Below are 18,345 nucleotides of genomic sequence, written 5' to 3'. Positions count from 1 at the left end.
AATTTTAAATTTGCTACTCTGAGTTTTTGTTTGTATTTTTCATAATATATTAATGCAAGAAATCCAAAGTTTGATACTTACTGAAACGATCTTTGGCTTTCATTTCCTCTGAAAGCAAGGGATCACTGATTCCATACATGTTTTCAGCATAGATACGGATAATATACTCTTTGCCCTCAATTAGTTTCGGAACCTTGCACGTTGTTTTAGTAACTGAAGAAGTAACAGGCATCCAAAGTTCTCGGCGTGCATCTCTTTTCTCAACAATGTAATTAGTGATCATACTGCCTCCATCATCAAGTGGGGGTTTCCAAGAAATCACCATGTGATCTCTGTGAACTTCATTGAACAAAACTGGGCCAACTGGAGGCTGTGGACGATCTGAAAGAGAAAAAAAAAGTCTGAATCCTGTTTGCTACTTCAATATAACAATACTTTAAACTGAAAAAGGATGTGAATAACTAACTTACCAACAACAGTCACTTGACAGAGACCCTTACGTACGCCTGTGTTGTTCTCCACCACCACACAATATTTACCCGAGTCTCCACGGACACCTTTCATAATTGCCAAACTCAGTTTTGATGGCATAGTGTTTATCTTGAGGCGATTAGTTTCTTCAACTGCCTCGTCATCTTTAAGCCAAGAAACCTTTGGAGTAGGTTTCCCTTTATATGTTCCAGTCAGGTTGAAAGATTCACCCACACGCACAACCAACTTGTCGCGGAAATCCAGGTCAAGTGTTGGTGGTTCTAAAGATAATAATACATTGTTATTGTCTTTCTGGAGAGGAAACAGGATTTTTCTTAAAAGAATTCTGAAAGCTGGCTTACCAAGTTGATCCTTGCATGTTATTGGTTTTGTGCAGAATGATGGTTTGCCTTGTCCGACTTCATTCACCGCACTGACTCGGTACTCGTAAGTGTCACCTTCCTTTAACCCACTATGTTTGAAAGTCCGATCTAACAATTTCTCTTTAGTAAGTTTGACGAACTTATCTTTGCCAATAAGACGGGCTTCAAGAATGTACATTGTAATGTCTGATCCACCATCGTACTTAGGAGGATTCCATTTCAAGCTAACTGATTGCTTTGTGACTGCTGTTACTTCAAGGTCTTCAGGGCGTTCAGGGACAGCTGCAAGTCAGGAAAATGCATTTTTTTTAATGTATTCAGTGGTTACTGTTGATTTATTTAATACTTAAAGATTGGAAAAAAATGTAAACAGAAGGATCACTTACAGATTGGTTCTTTAACTGTGATTTCTTGTGTTGTCTGCACCCATGGACCCATGCCTATGATATTTTCAGCTGCAATTCTAAAGAAATAAACATTTCCTTGAATTAGATCCTGAACAACAGCATTCTGCCTTGTAACTGTGTACGAAACAGGGGACCAGCCTCGACGTTCAGCTTCACGCTTTTCAATGATATAATTGGTAACAGCAGATCCACCATCATCGTCTGGAAGGAACCAAGTTAATTTGCACGAATCACTGGTCAGATTTTCACAGCGGAAAGGTTCGCCAACTGGCCCAGGAACATCTATGATATTAAAAAAAAGAATAATTTTATTCAAGTACTTAAGAAAAATAAATTGTACTAATATTCAAACCAAGAAATAAGAATATTTACCTAAAACCTCAACAACAATTGTCTTTCTTCTTTCACCTCCTGCATTCTTCGCAATGAGATTGTACACACCTTGATGGTTTCTCTGACAATTTTTAATCACAAGAGCAGAACTGATAGCTGTAGTTTCAATTGCAGCTTCTGGTGGTACTTGCTTATCATCTCTCTTCCATGTGATCTCTGGAGGTGGTTTACCTGACACATATGCCAAGATACGAATGACACCACCAGCATGCACGACAATTCTGTCTCTCACACTGGCATCCAAGTTAATGTCTGGAACAACTAGAATTAAAAAATAGATACATTTTTATCAGTTAAGTATTATTCCCAAAATAACGCAAGAGAAATGTAACAGAAGTCTTCACATTCTTACCTGTCCTATCCTTGACTTCAATTGCATCAGACACCTCTCCTGGTTCACCTACTCCAGCAGCATTTACTGCCCTTACTCTAAATCTATAGAGTCCTCCTTCCTTCAGTCCTGGTACAACAAACTTCGTCCCTCGGATTTCTTTGTCCTTTACCTATGAAGAAACAGCAGAAAAGGCAAAAACATTTGTCAAATCTGAGCAACAGAGATGGCAGCAAGAAAACTACTAAGTCAAATTGCTGTCCCTTTTACATTGCCCTGGAATTCCTACTTTGGTAGAATGGTGAAATAAGTCCTTAGCTGCTGTGGTATCACGTATATGCCAAATGTTGTCATGGAAATGAAGTATGATGCATTTCAAGTTACATAACCTAATTCTTCTGTGATTACCCTTGAAGGGGATCCAAACTTAGGGACAAGTGAAAGTGCTGGTGGTTGTTACATTAAAAGATATTGGGTTAATAAGCAACTGCTCATCAGGGATTGTTCAATCCCATGGGATAGTTAAAACAATAAAGGTACGAAGAGGACATTACAGCAACCAACTAATTTCTGGTTGTGCAGCTTATAAGCCTAAAGTGACCACCTGCCACTCAGAGTTGCACCATTGCATACAAACAGCACATGGAGTCCTTAAAGGCCAGATACAGTACAACATTCCTCTCCCTTCCAAAAGAAGGTACAACTATTTACAATGATAAGTAGGCCTATGAATATCTATAAAGTATAGATAATTTGAGGCTATGACCTGATCTAGTGGTAGTGACTTTGCCTGGAGGTGTCATCAATTGTCATAATCATCAGTGATCATGCGTATTGTTGTCAACTTTTTCTTTGATGGACTGCAATTGCTGATCCAGAATTTGTATATCGTGATGCACAGCAGTCAAGTTTGTTTAGCCATTGACTGATCTTGATGTTCAGGCTGTTTAAAGAGGTTCAAATCTTCTTGGCATTTTCTGATTTGTTCCTTTAAGGACATTTTTGGATTCTCGATTCTTTTAATTCAATTAAATCTTTAGCCTTCTGTTGGTCTAATAAACTTTCTCCTCCATAAACTGCTCCAGCCACTACTACAACTACTTTTTCCTTTCTGTTTTCTTTGAAGCCTGGACTTGTTCCATTTGCTGCTTTGGTGGTTGTTTGGTTTCCTAGTGATTGTGTCAACTATCGAGTTTGTATTTACACAGCTTTGTCAACCTGAGATGATCATTTTGTACTTATGTCCACTCTTCAGGTAACTCTTCAATGCTATCCTTATTGAAACTGTCTATCAAATCTTTCTGGATATTTTCCATGGGGTGAAGGTGATCACCAACTCAACAATTCTGTTTACTAGCTTCCAGTATGAAAAATCATATTGATGAACCCTTTCTCTGCATCTGCTCACAAGCTAGTCAATAGATTCCATACACTTCTGTCTAAATAACATGAATCTAGTTTATTACTATGGAAGTTTAATCCGATTCTAAATGGACTGTCGATCCATATCTTTTGGGATCTTTCAGCTCTTTGGCTATTATCCTGATGTGTTAAGTTAAGCAAATCCAATTAGCTTGCTTGTCTAGAAACTATACCTCTGAATGCTGTTTAAACCTGCTAGGAGGTCTACTATGCTCTCGTTTAATATAGAGGATTTTGTGCACACTTTGACAATCTTCTGTTACTTGCTATCATTCGAGGCCACACCCTGATCACTTGCCTTTCTCAAGTGGGCCTCTCAATAGGGATTTGGCTGCTAAGCAACAGACTGTTTGCAACACTCTCCAAAGAACAAGTTAATCAAGGATTGTCTCATATAATTTGCACAATTTCAGATTATTGGCCATGTGTTCTACCTGTTGATTAGCTTGCTGGATGACTGGTCAAGCATGATAGACCTCATCAACACAACGTTTTCTATTGCTGTTCACTATGTCAAGTTAATGGCAATGGTCTAATAATCAATCGCACATCAGGGATTGATTAACTCATTTACTTGAAAGCGCCAAACATATTTCAAGCTATGAAGAGGACAGTACTACAGTAACCAACTGATTTTGTGCATGCAACTTGCAAGCCCAAAGCAGACCAACTACAAGTTGAAGCGACAACATTAAATACACACAGTAGATGGTGCCCACCATATTACACCTTTAAAAGTAGCATATACATACAACATAGTGGGTGCTGAGTTTGGATCTCAACATATAGGAGGGTGTAATAAAGTCAGGTGACAAAGTGACGGCAGGCTAAAAAGGGTTCTGCCATTGCAGTTCTGAGTGTGGTCTGAGTGATTCCAGTTGTTTACTTACACCTCATTTTACGTCAAAGCAAGGAACTTCAATGAAATGTTACAGAGCCTTTTAATGACTTAGAGTACCAAACTTTGATGGACTAAGGCCAGAACTGGTAGACTGTTTTTCAATTTTTCTCTTGCAATTCTACAACAAGCAAGGGCAGAGAATAGGAACCAGGAAATCAGTTTCAATATATCAAATATATTGAACCATTATTGATAAATTTACCTTCTCCCAATCTTCCTTTCCTTCCTCTTTAAATTCAACAAAATAACCAGTAATCCTGGATCCACCATCTTTCTTTGGTGGAGCCCATTCAAGATCTACAGTTGACTTTGTCCAATCTGTCACCTTAGGGAATGGAGGTCCAGGGGGAGCTGTAAAAAAAAATTAACATTTAGACCAAGCTATTAGAAACAGGCTGTTAAACTGGCTGCATCATAAAACATGGGTTTTAAAACTGCAATCTTGGGGTTCATGAGAGAATTCAGTCATTAGATTTTTGTTGGTTGACTTGCTTGCATGTTGTTTCCGATACTTGACGCGAGTCAAAAAACTGTTTGCAATTCTGCACTGCATTATTTAGCTCATAGTACCAAAAGTTGGAACAGTTGGTACTCGAGAATGTGAAAAGGACTACACTAGCTGTCAGTATTTACAAATATCTCCCATATATAAAAGTTTGAAAACCTTCAAACTAGAAATGAATACCTACCTATGGGATCTCTTGCTGTCACTGGGTCAGAAGGCGGGCTGGGAGGTCCAACACCTGCTGCATTGATGGCGTACACACGGAATTGATAATCTGAGCCTTCAATAAGGCCAGTTACTTTATAGGAAACTCCAAGAGGCATAATCCTAATTGGATCCCGATTTACTCTGTTCCATCTCTTCCCAGTGGTCTCTTTACGTTCTAACCAATAGCCAGTTACAGGAGAGCCACCATCATAATCTGGTTCTTCCCAATTGACTACCATTGAATCGTAGGTGACACTACTTATAGTTGGTTTGTCACAAGCTCCAGGTACAGCTTTAAAAAAAATCACATAGATTTCATCATTATTTTCCAAATCTACAATAATCAATATATTCTGACAATAGTTTTGAAAACGGAAGTGAAAAACGTAACATCCAAAATATTCATTAACTCTAGAACAAAATTTAAATAATTTTCATTAATGAATTAGTGGATTAGAAAGCTTGTACAATACCTGGTATAAGTTTTAATTTCAGTAATTTTGTTAATCCATAAACAGTCTTGTACTATGAAATAGGAACTTGGCACTCAAAAGAAACAATTTTGCTGGCTATTATTCAATATGTAGATTTGAACTGTATGGATGCATTTGTAACTTAGGAATATCAAAATATACAATTAGTGTAGGAAATTTATTTTAGTACATACTAAACAGGTTTCTTGCTGTTTCTGGTTCACTGTCGAGAGGTTCACCAACACCGTATTTGTTCTGAGCCATGATGCGGAATACATATTCATGTCCTTCCAATAACTTGGGTACCGCGCAGGTGCACTCTTTAACATCATTGGCAACCTGAATCCAGGTCCTTCTACTTGCTTCTCTCTTTTCAACAACATAGTTGGTGATCTTGGAGCCACCATCATCATGAGGAGGTAGCCATGATAAAGTCATCTTTTCGGCACTTATTCCTTCAAACTTAATAGGACCAACTGGAGGACCAGGACGACCTAAGTATTAAAATAAGTCAAAATATGAATATTCTCAATTACATTCAGTATAGCAAATGAAAGGAATGCACGTCATTGGATTGTCAAAATTAGAAATCAAAAGAGTCAAATTATACAAAAGATTACCCAGAACGTTGAGTCTCATTTCCTTAGAAGCAGTTCCCAAATTGTTTGTTGCAGTGAGTGTGTAAAGACCAGTGTCCTTTCGGAGGGACTGACGAATTAATAGAGTGCAACCATCCTCCGACACAATTTTGTTGACATGTTGATCATATTCTACTTTAGATTTGTCCTCTGGCTTTTGGACAGGTGCTTTGTACCATGTCAAAGTTGGGAATGGTGTGCCCTTGACTTTGGCTACAATGTTGATGTCTGTATTTTGTTCTGCCTCTAAGAATTCCTTAAGATCAATTTCAGGTGGACCTAAAGAAGGGAATATTAAGGATATTTTAGTTCGGTTTTGATTTGATATTTTCAATTGTTAAATTGGTGAGTTATGATACAGTTTCTGTTGGGACTTACATGTTTGATCTTTCACGTCAATGGGTCCAACAGAATTACATGGTTTACTGGCACCAGCTTCATTAACAGCTTTCACACGGAATTCATACTGCCCACCCTCAATGAGATCTTCTACGGTAAACTTGGTTTCTTCCACATCTCGTCTATTGCACTGCTTCCAGCCTTCCTTCTTTTCTCCAGTAGGATCCAAGTAAAGACTTTCAATAATGTAGTGTGTTACTGGAGCCCCTCCATCTGTCTTTGGTGGTTTCCAAGTAAGTGAAACGGAATTCTTAGTCACTAATCCAACTCTTAGTTTTGTTGGAGGCTCAGGGGGGTCTGAAAAGTCGGGAAGTAATTTTTAAATGAAAAATATAATCACTAAAATGAATCATACTGCCTCTGAATTGGACAAGTGTATGTTTTTCAATGATTAACTTACAGATTGGATCTCGAGCCTTGGTCCTCTGGATCGTTTCTACTGGTGCACCAATACCAAATCGGTTTTCTGCGCGGACACGGAAGAAGTACTCCTGTCCTTCAATAAGATCAGGCACAAGGAATGATGTGCCTGCACAGGCAGCATTAGCTTTGACCCATGCCTTTCCTTCCACAGTCTTTTTCTCCACAACGTAACTCTTAATTCTATCTCCACCATCATTGTCTGGGGGTTTCCATGAAAGCCTGCAAGTGCCTCTTGTAATGTCACTTACTTTGAGATCTTTTGGTGGTCCTGGCATATCTGTAAAACATGATGGTAACAAATTTAATAATCACATTAAACCATTACAAAGAATCTTTTTCAAATACATTCTAATAACAGAGTGACATACCAAGAACATTTACTCTGACATGTGCTGTCTTTTGCCCAGCTTTGTTCTTTGCAGTAATGCTGTAGCGACCAGAGTGGCTTCTATTACATGCTGGAATAACCACAGCTGTCTTAGTTTCAGTACCTTCGACCTACAAAAGAGAAAAAGATAAATTAATAAACAGCAAATAAAATGCAAATTCAACTTTAACTTTCCAAACTTTCAAATGCAATACTTCAAAAGAATTATGGTCCACATTATTACCTGGGCATCAGTTGGGAGTTTATGTACTTCATCCTAAATAAAACAATAAAATATAAAATGTTATAAAATCTGCTAAATCCTTTTTTTTTAAGGAAAGACTATGATAATTGCTGAATGATTTGTTTCATGCTTGTAAATTGGTTCTATTTTATTTCGATCTAATTCTGGTCTAAACTCAACTTTTAAAAAATCACTTCATAAGATATGGACATCACTGACTAGGCCAGCATTTATTACTCGTCCTAATTGTCCTGGAGAAAGTGATAGTGAACAACCCTCTTGGACCGCTGCTGTCCATTTGTTGTCGGTACATCCATAGTAATGTTAGGGAGGCAGTCCTATGATTTTGACCAGTGACAGTGAAGGCATGGGGATACAGCTCCAAATCAGGGTAGTATGCTTCCTGGAAGGGAACTTGCAGATGGTAGTGTTTCTATGTATATACTCCCCTGGTCATTCTAGATGGCTTGGGTCATGGGTTTCAGAGATGCTGTTGAAGGAACCTTGGTGAATTGATGCAGTACATATTATAGATGGTAACAGTGATACCACACAGTTACCGCTGTGCACTGCTGCATGGGAAAATCAATGTTGAAAGTGGTGGATGGGGTGGGTGAGGCTGAAATTTTTTGAGTGTTGTTAGAGCTGCACTCAGCTGAGCAATTGGAGACTAATCCAGCACATTCCTGACTTGTGCCCTGTAGATGGAGGTTAGGCTTTGGGAAATCATGTGATGAGTTAACACCACAGAATGCCCGGCCTTTGACCTTCTCATGAAGCTACAGATATCTTGAATTTGGATAGCATCAAGGATTCCTGCCTTGCAGCTGACAATGCATAGCTACATACGATTAAACTATTTCATACCTTCAGCACGGTCTTAGCTTGTCCTTCAAATTCCCAACTAATCTTTGGAGTAGGGCGGCCTGTGACAATGGCTGGAATTCTCAAATGTGTACCGGCAAGACAATTGAGGAGATCTTGTGCACCAACCTCCAATGTTATAGCTGGTTCCTCTGCAAATTACGATCAAAAATATGTTAGCTTTAACTTTCCAAAATTGGGTTCCAACATTCTTTCATTCTAAACTTAGAGGCACATACCTAGAATTTCCTTCATAATTATTTCTGAAGTTGGTAAACTTGGTTCAGATTCTCCTGCAGCATTAACAGCTTTAATACGGAACTTGTACTTTCTGAGTGCCTGTAAGTTGGGCACCACATATTCACAGTTAGGAAGCAGTTTATCTGGATCTGATGCTCTTGTCCAATCAGGTGAACCCTCCTCTTGCATCTCAACAATATAGCCTTGAATTGGGCTATGACCATCTTTCTCTGGGCGTTTCCATTTAAGCGAAATTGTATTCTTAGTTTTGCCAGTGACTTCAGGACAGGATGGAGCACTTGGTGGATCTTCAGGGAAAAAAAAGTCATATTTATGTTAATCTACTGTATTTTCTACAGTATATCTGAATATTGCCTTTTTTGCTATTTCTTTGCCTTTAGCAGAAAAATGAAACATCAAAAATATTTTACAATTTTGCAAACTTTATCTTGCTAAAGTTAGTTCAAATATTATCATATTTATCAATGTATATAGATTATTTTTGGAGATTTATTTTAGTAAGCATTTTAATCAATGCTATTTCTTTAACTGAGATGAAGAAGGTATATATCCAGAAATTAAACTTGTTGAGGTTGGTGGCTTGCCGAGCTGATTTCTTGTTTTGCAGATGTTTCGTTACCATGCTGGGTAACATCCTCAGTGCAGCCTCCAATGAAGCGTCGATATGTTTTCCTGCCTGGTTTTTAAACTCTGGGATCCGTTGAGATGGATTGCCTCACTTCCGGTTTTCGTTCGTAGCGGAATGTATGTGGGGTCGAGTTCATTATGTTTATTAATAGTATGCTTCATGGAGTACCAGGCTTCTAGAAATTCTCGTGCCTGTCTCTGCCTAGCTTGTACCAGGATTTTGGTGTTGTCCCAGTCGAAATGGTCGTTCTCCTTGTCCATGTGGATTGAGATCAGTGAGTATTGGTCGTGTCTTTTTGTAGCCAGTTGGTGTTCATGTACCCTTGTTAGTTAACAACAAGAGTACATGAACACCAACTGGCTACAAAAAGACACGACCAATACTCACTCATCTCAATCCACATGGACAAGGAGAACCACGACTTCGACTGGGACAACACCAAGATCCTGGGACAGGCTAGGCAGAGACAAGCACGAGAATTCCTGGAAGCATGGCACTCCACGAAGCAGGCTATTAATAAACACATTGAACTCGACCCCATATACATTCCACTATGGAGGAAACCCGGAAGTGAGGCAATCCATCGCAACGGACCCCAGAGTTTAAAAACCAGGCGGGAAAACACACCGACGCTTCATCAGAGGCTGCACTGAGGATGTTACCAAGCACGGTAACGAAACGTCTGCGGAACAACAAACCAGCTCGGCGAGCCAACCAACCTCAACACCCACAACCCGAGCTACAAATCTACTCCAAAACCTTAGAGAAATTAAACTTACATTTAGGATCACTTGCCAAAGCAGGGTCAGAAGGTTCACTAGGTGGTCCAACTCCAGCTGCATTTACAGCCATGACTCTGAACTGATACTCAACACCATCCAGCAAGTGAAGAACATTGAAGTTTTGGCCCCTTACAGCTGGCTTTGTGGCAGGACCTCTGTTGACACGTGACCAATACACACCACCAACCTCTCTCTTTTCAATAAAGTAGCCTGTGATTGGAGAACCACCATTATCCAGTGGTGGCTCCCAAGATACAAGCATTGATGACCTTGTAATATCAGACACTTTTGGTTTACTTGGTGGTCCTGGGAGGCCAAATGGATCTTTGATTGTCACTTTATCAGACATACAGCCATCACTAATTCCATACTTGTTTTCTGCTCTAACTCTAAACTGATATTGTCCATCAGTCGTCAGTTTCCATACCTAAGCAGAAGAAAACTTGGTTACACAAATGACATCTACTAAATGCATTTAGACAGATTGTGAAAACATTGACTTAGTGAAATAATGTGAAAAAGAAACATTACGCCATATCGTCTTTCAATAATATAATTTGTGATCTCCTCCCATTCGGATTTCTTCTTGCTTGCGTCACGCTTATCAACAATATAGTTAGTTATTTCACTGCCACCATTGTCCTCAGGAGCATCCCAGGTTAGATAGCAGGATTCTGCTTTGATATCAGAAACTTTAACATTTCTTGGTGGTGAAGGCTTATCTAAAGTTAAAAATAAAGTTCAATATTAATCAATATTTAAATTGACACAGTCACTTTTTCAGAGTTTCTTATACAAGCTTCATAATATTCTCTCAAATTCTTTGTTGCATTTGTTTCACTTTCTCACCTAGAACATTAATGTCCACAGATTGGGATGCTGTTCCAAGGCGGTTTGAAGCAGTAACAGTGTAAGTATTTGTATCCTGACGAACAGCTACAGGAATACTGAACCTAGTATCTCCAGTTGTTCTTGAGGTGACTTTAGTTTCTATCTTCTGTCGGTCAGTTGGTTTTTCTATGACTGTTTCACCTTTACTCCATTCAATTTTGGGGAAAGGAAGGCCTTCCACCTCAGCTGGAATGTCAATTGGCTCACCAGCTTTCACAGCAATAACACTTTTCTTAACTTTCAGCCGTAGTCTTACAATTGGACTCACTGTTGGAACAAAAAGCAATTCAAACAAGAATAAAGATGTTGCAAAATTATGAAAGTTTGGAAGAAAAACTTATATTTTTAACACAAAGATATAGGAGCACAAGCCAAAACCACTAAAGAAGTGCATGTACCTTCATCATCTTGCACTATTACATTAAGAGTAATTGACGGTTCACTTTCTCCAATTTCATTGACAGCTCTGACACGGAAATCATACATGTTTAGGTCTTCTAGATCCTCAACCACAAAAGTTGTATCTGGACAGATCACTTGGTTAGCTCTCTCAAACGTAGGCTGGTCATGTTTCTTCTTTTCAACAAAGTATCCCAAAACAGGGCGACCACCATCGTTTCGTGGAGGTTTCCAAGTAAGTGTGACTGTTGACTTTGTCCTTTCTGTGTATGTAAATTTCTCAGGCGACATTGGTGGGCCTATAATTAAAATGCATTTTCAATTCAAACATGTGACACACATGCACAGAAATTATTTAGTTCTTCTGTTCATATCTTACCTAAGGGATCAACTGCAGCTATAGGTCCAAGCGTAGTAGCAGGACCACAGCCGTACTTGTTTTTAGCACAAATACGGAACATATATTCTTGTCCTTCAAGAAGACCAACAATGTCACACTTAGATTTTTCTGTCTCCATCGGTTGTCTCCAGGAATGCATTTTTGCATCCTTTCTCTCAATAACGTAGCCAATGATGTCACTACCACCATCATCTATAGGTTCAGACCAGTTAAGTAATATCATCTTTCTCGTAACAACTACAGGTTTTAGATCCAAAATAGGTCCAGGCACATCTGGAAGAAGAAAGATGTGATACATGATTTAGATACAACCAAGGTATTGATGTAGAATACTAACCTACTTTAAGCTTGTTTCATTAATTTATATGTCTTACCTACGATGTCCACTCGAGTCCATGCAGTTTTGCTGCCACTGCTGTTTGTACCAGTGACCATGTATCTGCCAAAATCGCTTCTTTGTGCAGTTTTTATGGTTAATTCTGTGTTGGTACCAACTGTTTCAATAACAACCCGGCTTTCATCAAGTTTGCCTTCTTCCTTGCTCCATTTAATTTCTGGAGGTGGTCGACCTGTTACTATGGCAGGAAGTCTGAGTGTTTCTCCAGCTAGTTTTAGAACACCTCCTTTCACACTTTCATGAAACTCCACCACTGGAGGCTCTAAAAGCAAAAAGATGTGCTTTATATAAAAACAAAGACAAAATTCAAAAATACAAACAAATCACAAGCTTTTTGCACAGTCTTCATTACCTTTTGGATCCATGACAGTTACGGCATTAGTCAGACCAGGAGCTCCTTCCCCTGCATTATTGACTGCTGTCACACGAATGATATAATCTGCATCTTCCCTAACACCAAAGACTGTGAACTTGCGGTCTTTAACAATTCTATCTGTGCAGCGTGACCATTCCTTTGATCCAACAAGTTGCTTGTCAACATGATAACCATTGATTTCACCACCACCATCATAGACAGGAGGCTCCCAGATTACTTCTATTGATTTTGCAGTTGTATCCAGGACGCTAGGTATTGGTGGCCCAGGTGGCACTTAAAAAGGAAAAGGAATGCAATTGATTGTGAAACAAACAAGGCGTGCATGAAAAAAATGTTCTGCATTTTAGTTTGTCAGCTATTGTTAAGCCAGTACTTACAAATTGGGTCCCGTGCTATCTTTGGATCTGAAGGTGGACTGAATTTTCCAGGGCCAGCTGCATTTTCGGCACAGACTCTGAATATATATGTTAATCCTTCCATGAGGCCTTCAGCTTTTACTTCGAGAGCATTTAACAAGTTTTTATTGACGCGGGTCCAATGCGTACTGTTAACTTCTCTCTTTTCAACCCAGTAGCCTAAAATAGGACTACCATTATCTTTTGGCTCTTTCCATGTAATAACCATGCTATTTCTAGAAACATCCACCACTTCAGGTTTATCAGGGGCGTCAGGAGGATCTAAATCAGAAATGACAAGGATGAATAAATTGCTATACATTTATCAACAGGTTGATATCAAGTATTATTGGCATAAAAGTTGGAAAGTAAACTATATCAACAAAGTAATTTTCTTCAACGATGATTGTGACAAGTAAAACTTTAAAATAACTTTAAGCATTGTGATCTATACGATGATGAATTTGGGAAAGAAAAGTTATAACTTACCAAATGGATCTTTGGCAGCATATGGCTTTGAGACACAAAATGGACCAGGACCAAATTTATTTTCTGCTGCCACACGGAAAATGTACTCTTTTCCTTCAATAAGTTTTGTCACATGATATTTGCAATGTCTAAGAGTTGATGTAATGGAAATCCAGCTGAGTTCAGCTTTGGAATTATCCTTTTTCTCCAAGACATAATTAAGAATCTCACTACCGCCATCATCCAAAGGAGGATCCCATATGCACATGACAGAATTTTTTCTGGCTTCCTCAAATATGAAGTTGACCGGTGGACCAGGTGTGTCTAGAATGCCAAATACAAAATTCATAAATTATGCTTATAGTGACAACAGTATATGTTTGCATTTTGGCAACTGCATATCAAATTACAACTAATGGAGAGATAGTTTGACTTCTGTCATGGTGATTCTCAACTGCCCTCTGGGCAAATTAGGGATGGGCAATAAACACTAGCCTGGCCAATGACGTTCACGTCCTGTGAATTAATTAAATAAACGGTGCCAGAATTTATCATTAAGGAGGCAATGGCATAGCTCTTCAGAAAAAAAAATGTAATCAAGAAGAGCCAGCATGGTTCTATGAAAGGGAAATCCCAGTTAACAATCTATTGGAACTCTCCGAAGGAGTAACATGTTCTGTGGATAATGGGGAACTTGCTGTCCTTCTGTACTTTTCTGGAATGCATTTTGACAAGGTACCTCATAAAAGATTATTGCTTAAAGTAAAAGTACATGGTGTAGGGGATAATGTATTAGCATGATGGCAAAAAACAGACAGCGTGTGCAAATGGGCCTTGGCAGAATGGTTCTGTCCTGGGGCGACAGATTTTTAATTTTTATTAATTTATGTCAGGGATGGCATAAAAGCAAAAGACAAAGCATACAATGTATTGAAGATTAGTGAGAAGCCAGAGGATTGGGAAGCCTTTAAAACCAGCAGAGGGCAGCATAAAAAGCAATAAGGGATGGAGGAGGGGAGAAGATGAAATATTAGGGCAAGCTAGCCAGTAATACAAATGCAGATTGCAGAAGATTTTTCAGATATATAAAAGGTAAGAGTGAGGCAAGGGTGAACATTGGACAGCTGGAAAATGAGGCTGGAGAAGTAGTAACAGGGAATAAAGAAATGGCAGTGGAACTGAACAGGTACCTAGCATCAGTTTTCATGGTGGAAGACGCCAGCAGCATACCAGAACTTCAAGAGAGACAGGAGGCCGAGGTGAGTGTAGCGGCCATTACTAAGGAGTAGATTCTGGTGAAGCTGAAGGGCTTCTTTCGGGAAAAATCTTCTAGGAATCACTGGAGTCAGGGAGGGCCCCAGAGGACTAGAAAATGACAAATGTAACATCCCTGTTTAAGAAGTGAAGGAGGCAGAAGACAGGAAATTATATACTGGTTAGCTGACCTTGGTCGTTGGTAAGATTTTACAGTCATTAGGGATGAGATTGAGGAATACTTGGAAGTGCATGGTACAAAAGGGCTGAGTCAGCATGGCTTCATTAAGGAGGGGTCATGCCTGACAAATCTGTTAAAATTATTTGAGGTGGTAACGAGCAAGTTAAACAAAGGAGAGTGAATGGACATGACCAATTTGGATTTCCAGAAGGCTTTTGGCAACATGCCACACAGGTGGCCGCTAAATAAGACAAGATCCCATGGTGCTAGGGGCAAGATACTTGGATAAATAGAGGATTGACTGGCAGAATGCACAGGGTGGGGATAAAGAGGTCTTTTTCAGAATGGCACCTGGTGACTAGTAGAGTTCTGCAGGTCTCAGTTTTGGAACTACAACTGTTCATGTTATACGTTAAAGATCTGGACAAAGAAATTGAGGAGACTGTTCCTAAGTTTTGCAAACAACACAAAAATAGGTGGAGGGACAGGTAGCGTTGAGGAAGCAGGAATGCTGTAGAAAGACTCAGAGAAGCTAGGACAGTGGACAAAGAAGTGGCAGATGGAGTACAATGTGAGAAAGTATCAGATTATGCACTTTGGCAGGAAGAATAGAGTTGTAGACTATTTCCTAAATGGGGAAAGACTTCAGAAATCTCAATCACAAAGTGATTTAGGAGTCCTAGTTCAGGATTCTCTGACGGCTAACATGCAGGTTCAGTTAGCAGTTAGGATGGCAAAAGCAATGTTTGCTCTCATTTCGAGAGGGCTAGAAGACAAAAGGAGGGATGTACTGCTGAGGCTGTATACGGTTATGGTCAGACCATATTTGGCACATTGTGAGCAATTTTGGGCCCTGTACCAAAGAAAGGATGTGCTGGCATTGGGTCCAGGGAAGGTTTACAAGAATGATCCTGGGAATGAAGGGCTTGTCATATGAAGAGCGGTTGAGACTCTGGGTCCAAACCCAATGGAGTTTATGAGGATGAAGGGGATCTCGTTGAAACTGACAGAATACTGAGAGCCCTGGGTAGATTGGGTGTGGAGAAGATGTTTTCACTAGTAGGAGAGTCTAGAATCTGAAGGCACAGCCTCAGGGTGAATGGCAGACCCTTTAGAACCAAGAGGAGGAGGAATTTTTCAGCCAGAGGGTGTTGAATCTGTGGAACTCATTGCAGCAGAGGGCTATGGAGGCAAAACCATTGTCTTCAAGATAGAGATTGATAGGTTCTCGATTAGTAAGGGGATCAAAGATTATGGGGAGAAGGCAGGTTGAGAAACATATCAGCTATGTTAGAATGGCAGAGCAGTCTCAATTGCCCAAATGGCTTAACTCTGTTCCTATATTTCTTATGGTCTAATTGCTCAGAAGAGATGAGTGAAGGCATGGTAGCTAAATGTGTAGATGATAAAAAGATAGGTAGGAAAAGAAGGACATAAGAAGGTTGTAATGGTAGCTAAATTTGTAGATGATACAAAGATAGGTAGGAAAAGAAGGACATAAGAAGGTTGTAACTCACTCAGAGATAGTAAGAACTGCCAATGCTGGAGTCAGAGATAACACAGTGTGGAGTTGGAGGAAGGGTCCCGACCCAACACGTCAGCTTTCCTGCTCCTCTGATGCTGCCTGGCCTGCTGTGTTCCTCTCGCTCCACACTGTGTTATCATAAGAAGGTTGTGCACTGATATAAATAGGTTGAATGAATCAGCAAAAACCTACAGATGGAGCGTAATATGGTAAAAAGTGTAGTTGTTTATTTTACCAGGAAGAATTTAAAAGCAGAGTTTTCCCTAAACAGATGACTGCAGAATTTTGAGGTTCAGAGGGTTCTACTGCATGAGTCAGAAATAATTAATATTCAAATACAGACAAGTAATTGAGCAGACTAATAGTTTGCCATTTTTTTTATGAAAGCAATTGAACATAACAGTGGAAATGTTATGCTTAGTTATACAGGACATTGAAGAGAGCACACCTACTGGGTGTTGTTTCTGTCCCCTTGTTTAAAGTCGGATCTAAATGCATTGGAAGTCGTTCATAGGAGGTTTACAAAATTGATTCCTGGAATGAAGAGGCTGTCTAATAGAAGAAGTTGGACAGACTGGCCTTTTTGCAGTGGAGTTTAGAAGGGTGAGGGGTAAGTTGATGAAAGAATATAAGAATCTGAATGGCCTTTACAAGGAGAACGCAGAAATGCTACTTTCTCTTTGGCTCAGCAGAGAACTCGAGGCACTGTTTAAAAATGAGTGGCTTCTCTTTTAGCACATTGATGAGGAGAATACTTTTCTCTAAAAAGGCTGTTTGACCTTGGGACTCCACCTCAGAAGGCAGGTGAAGAGGGGTCATTAAATATTGTTAAGGTAAAGATTGTTAGGTTTTTGTTAGGCAGTGGAATCAAAGGTTATTGGGGTTGGATGGGAATGTGGAATTTGGAAAAACAAGCAGATCAGCTATGATCTTATTAAATGGTACAGCGAGTTCGAGATACCTCTGCTCCTTACTTGAATGTTTATAAAATAATAATGTAACATTTATGAAAAATTTGTATTACATCATACCTAGGACATTAACATCGCAACTGGCATGGGCAACACCGTGATCGTTTTCTACTTTGATAGTAAATTTTCCATGGTCTTTTCTGATGGAATCACGAACCATCATTTGGGACTCTCCTCTTCTGCTATTATCAACAGTTAAACGTTCTGGTAAGCTGAGAGAAAATGGTTCCTCAACTACAGCTGCCTTCTTCCTCGCTGGTATTAGTTTTTCTACTCTCTTTTTGATTTCTTCAGGTCTAATTACTTCATCATTTCGAAGCCATGTCACAGTTGGATAAGGAGATCCAGAAATATGGGCCAGAAGACTAATTTCATCGCCTCTTCTGACATTTAATCCAAACTGAAGGTTTCCAACAAGGAAGACCTTTGGTGGATCTGAAGAGGAAAGCAGAATAATTGTTAAAAAAATCTCTCCTTGCTGAATTACTCAGCCTTCAAATTACTACATAATTGTTTCCTCAGCTGGTCATTTATAAAAGTAAAGCATTTAGGTTATGACCCATTTAATGGCTTTTCGGAGCCTCAGATGTGAAGAAAATACTCACCGATTGGGTCCACTGCTTTGATTCCTGGAGTTATTCTTGAAGGATCACTGATTCCAGCAATATTCTCAGCACGTGCACGGTACTGGTATTCCTTTCCTTCCGTAAGATTTTTTACAGTGTAGGACAGAACAGGAACCAAATACTCATTGCATCTCTCCCATTCCTCACTTCCTTTAGCTAGTTTTTCTATGATATAGCCCATGATTTTGCAGCCACCGTCATAAAGAGGAGGTTTCCATGTGAGTGTTACTGATTTTGAAGTTGGATCCTGGGCCTCCAGGTCGACTGGTGGATCAGGGCGTTCTGAGGAAAATTACAACCGTAAATGAGTATCCAATGTATCGCAATGATTATAGGCTATATCGATATATGTTGTCCAATGAT

General features: G+C 39.4%; 1 protein-coding gene across 1 annotated transcript in view; it reads right to left on the bottom strand.

Moving 5' to 3' along the window:
• The window catches only part of ttn.2 (titin, tandem duplicate 2), a 308,270-nt gene that overhangs the window by 66,373 nt on the left and 223,552 nt on the right, over positions 1-18,345 (bottom strand). The window contains exons 177-203 of the mRNA XM_048599205.1: positions 17,962-18,264; positions 17,417-17,791; positions 13,447-13,749; positions 12,940-13,239; positions 12,539-12,835; positions 12,164-12,448; positions 11,769-12,062; positions 11,389-11,688; positions 10,949-11,257; positions 10,631-10,821; positions 10,097-10,526; positions 8,668-8,976; positions 8,432-8,580; positions 7,565-7,597; positions 7,322-7,451; positions 6,931-7,230; positions 6,510-6,827; positions 6,114-6,410; positions 5,688-5,987; positions 4,998-5,312; positions 4,511-4,659; positions 2,007-2,157; positions 1,634-1,915; positions 1,241-1,543; positions 834-1,136; positions 471-752; positions 82-381 (exon numbers count right to left, since the gene is read on the bottom strand). Of these exons, the coding sequence (XP_048455162.1) occupies positions 82-381; positions 471-752; positions 834-1,136; positions 1,241-1,543; positions 1,634-1,915; positions 2,007-2,157; positions 4,511-4,659; positions 4,998-5,312; positions 5,688-5,987; positions 6,114-6,410; positions 6,510-6,827; positions 6,931-7,230; positions 7,322-7,451; positions 7,565-7,597; positions 8,432-8,580; positions 8,668-8,976; positions 10,097-10,526; positions 10,631-10,821; positions 10,949-11,257; positions 11,389-11,688; positions 11,769-12,062; positions 12,164-12,448; positions 12,539-12,835; positions 12,940-13,239; positions 13,447-13,749; positions 17,417-17,791; positions 17,962-18,264 (7,308 nt within the window). The remainder of the gene's footprint in view (positions 1-81; positions 382-470; positions 753-833; positions 1,137-1,240; positions 1,544-1,633; positions 1,916-2,006; positions 2,158-4,510; positions 4,660-4,997; positions 5,313-5,687; positions 5,988-6,113; positions 6,411-6,509; positions 6,828-6,930; positions 7,231-7,321; positions 7,452-7,564; positions 7,598-8,431; positions 8,581-8,667; positions 8,977-10,096; positions 10,527-10,630; positions 10,822-10,948; positions 11,258-11,388; positions 11,689-11,768; positions 12,063-12,163; positions 12,449-12,538; positions 12,836-12,939; positions 13,240-13,446; positions 13,750-17,416; positions 17,792-17,961; positions 18,265-18,345) is intronic.

The sequence above is a fragment of the Rhincodon typus genome, chromosome 7, assembly GCF_021869965.1.
Source record: "Rhincodon typus isolate 14 chromosome 7, sRhiTyp1.1, whole genome shotgun sequence".
Lineage (NCBI taxonomy): Eukaryota > Metazoa > Chordata > Chondrichthyes > Orectolobiformes > Rhincodontidae > Rhincodon > Rhincodon typus.
This window is presented reverse-complemented; position numbering and strand designations above follow the sequence as displayed.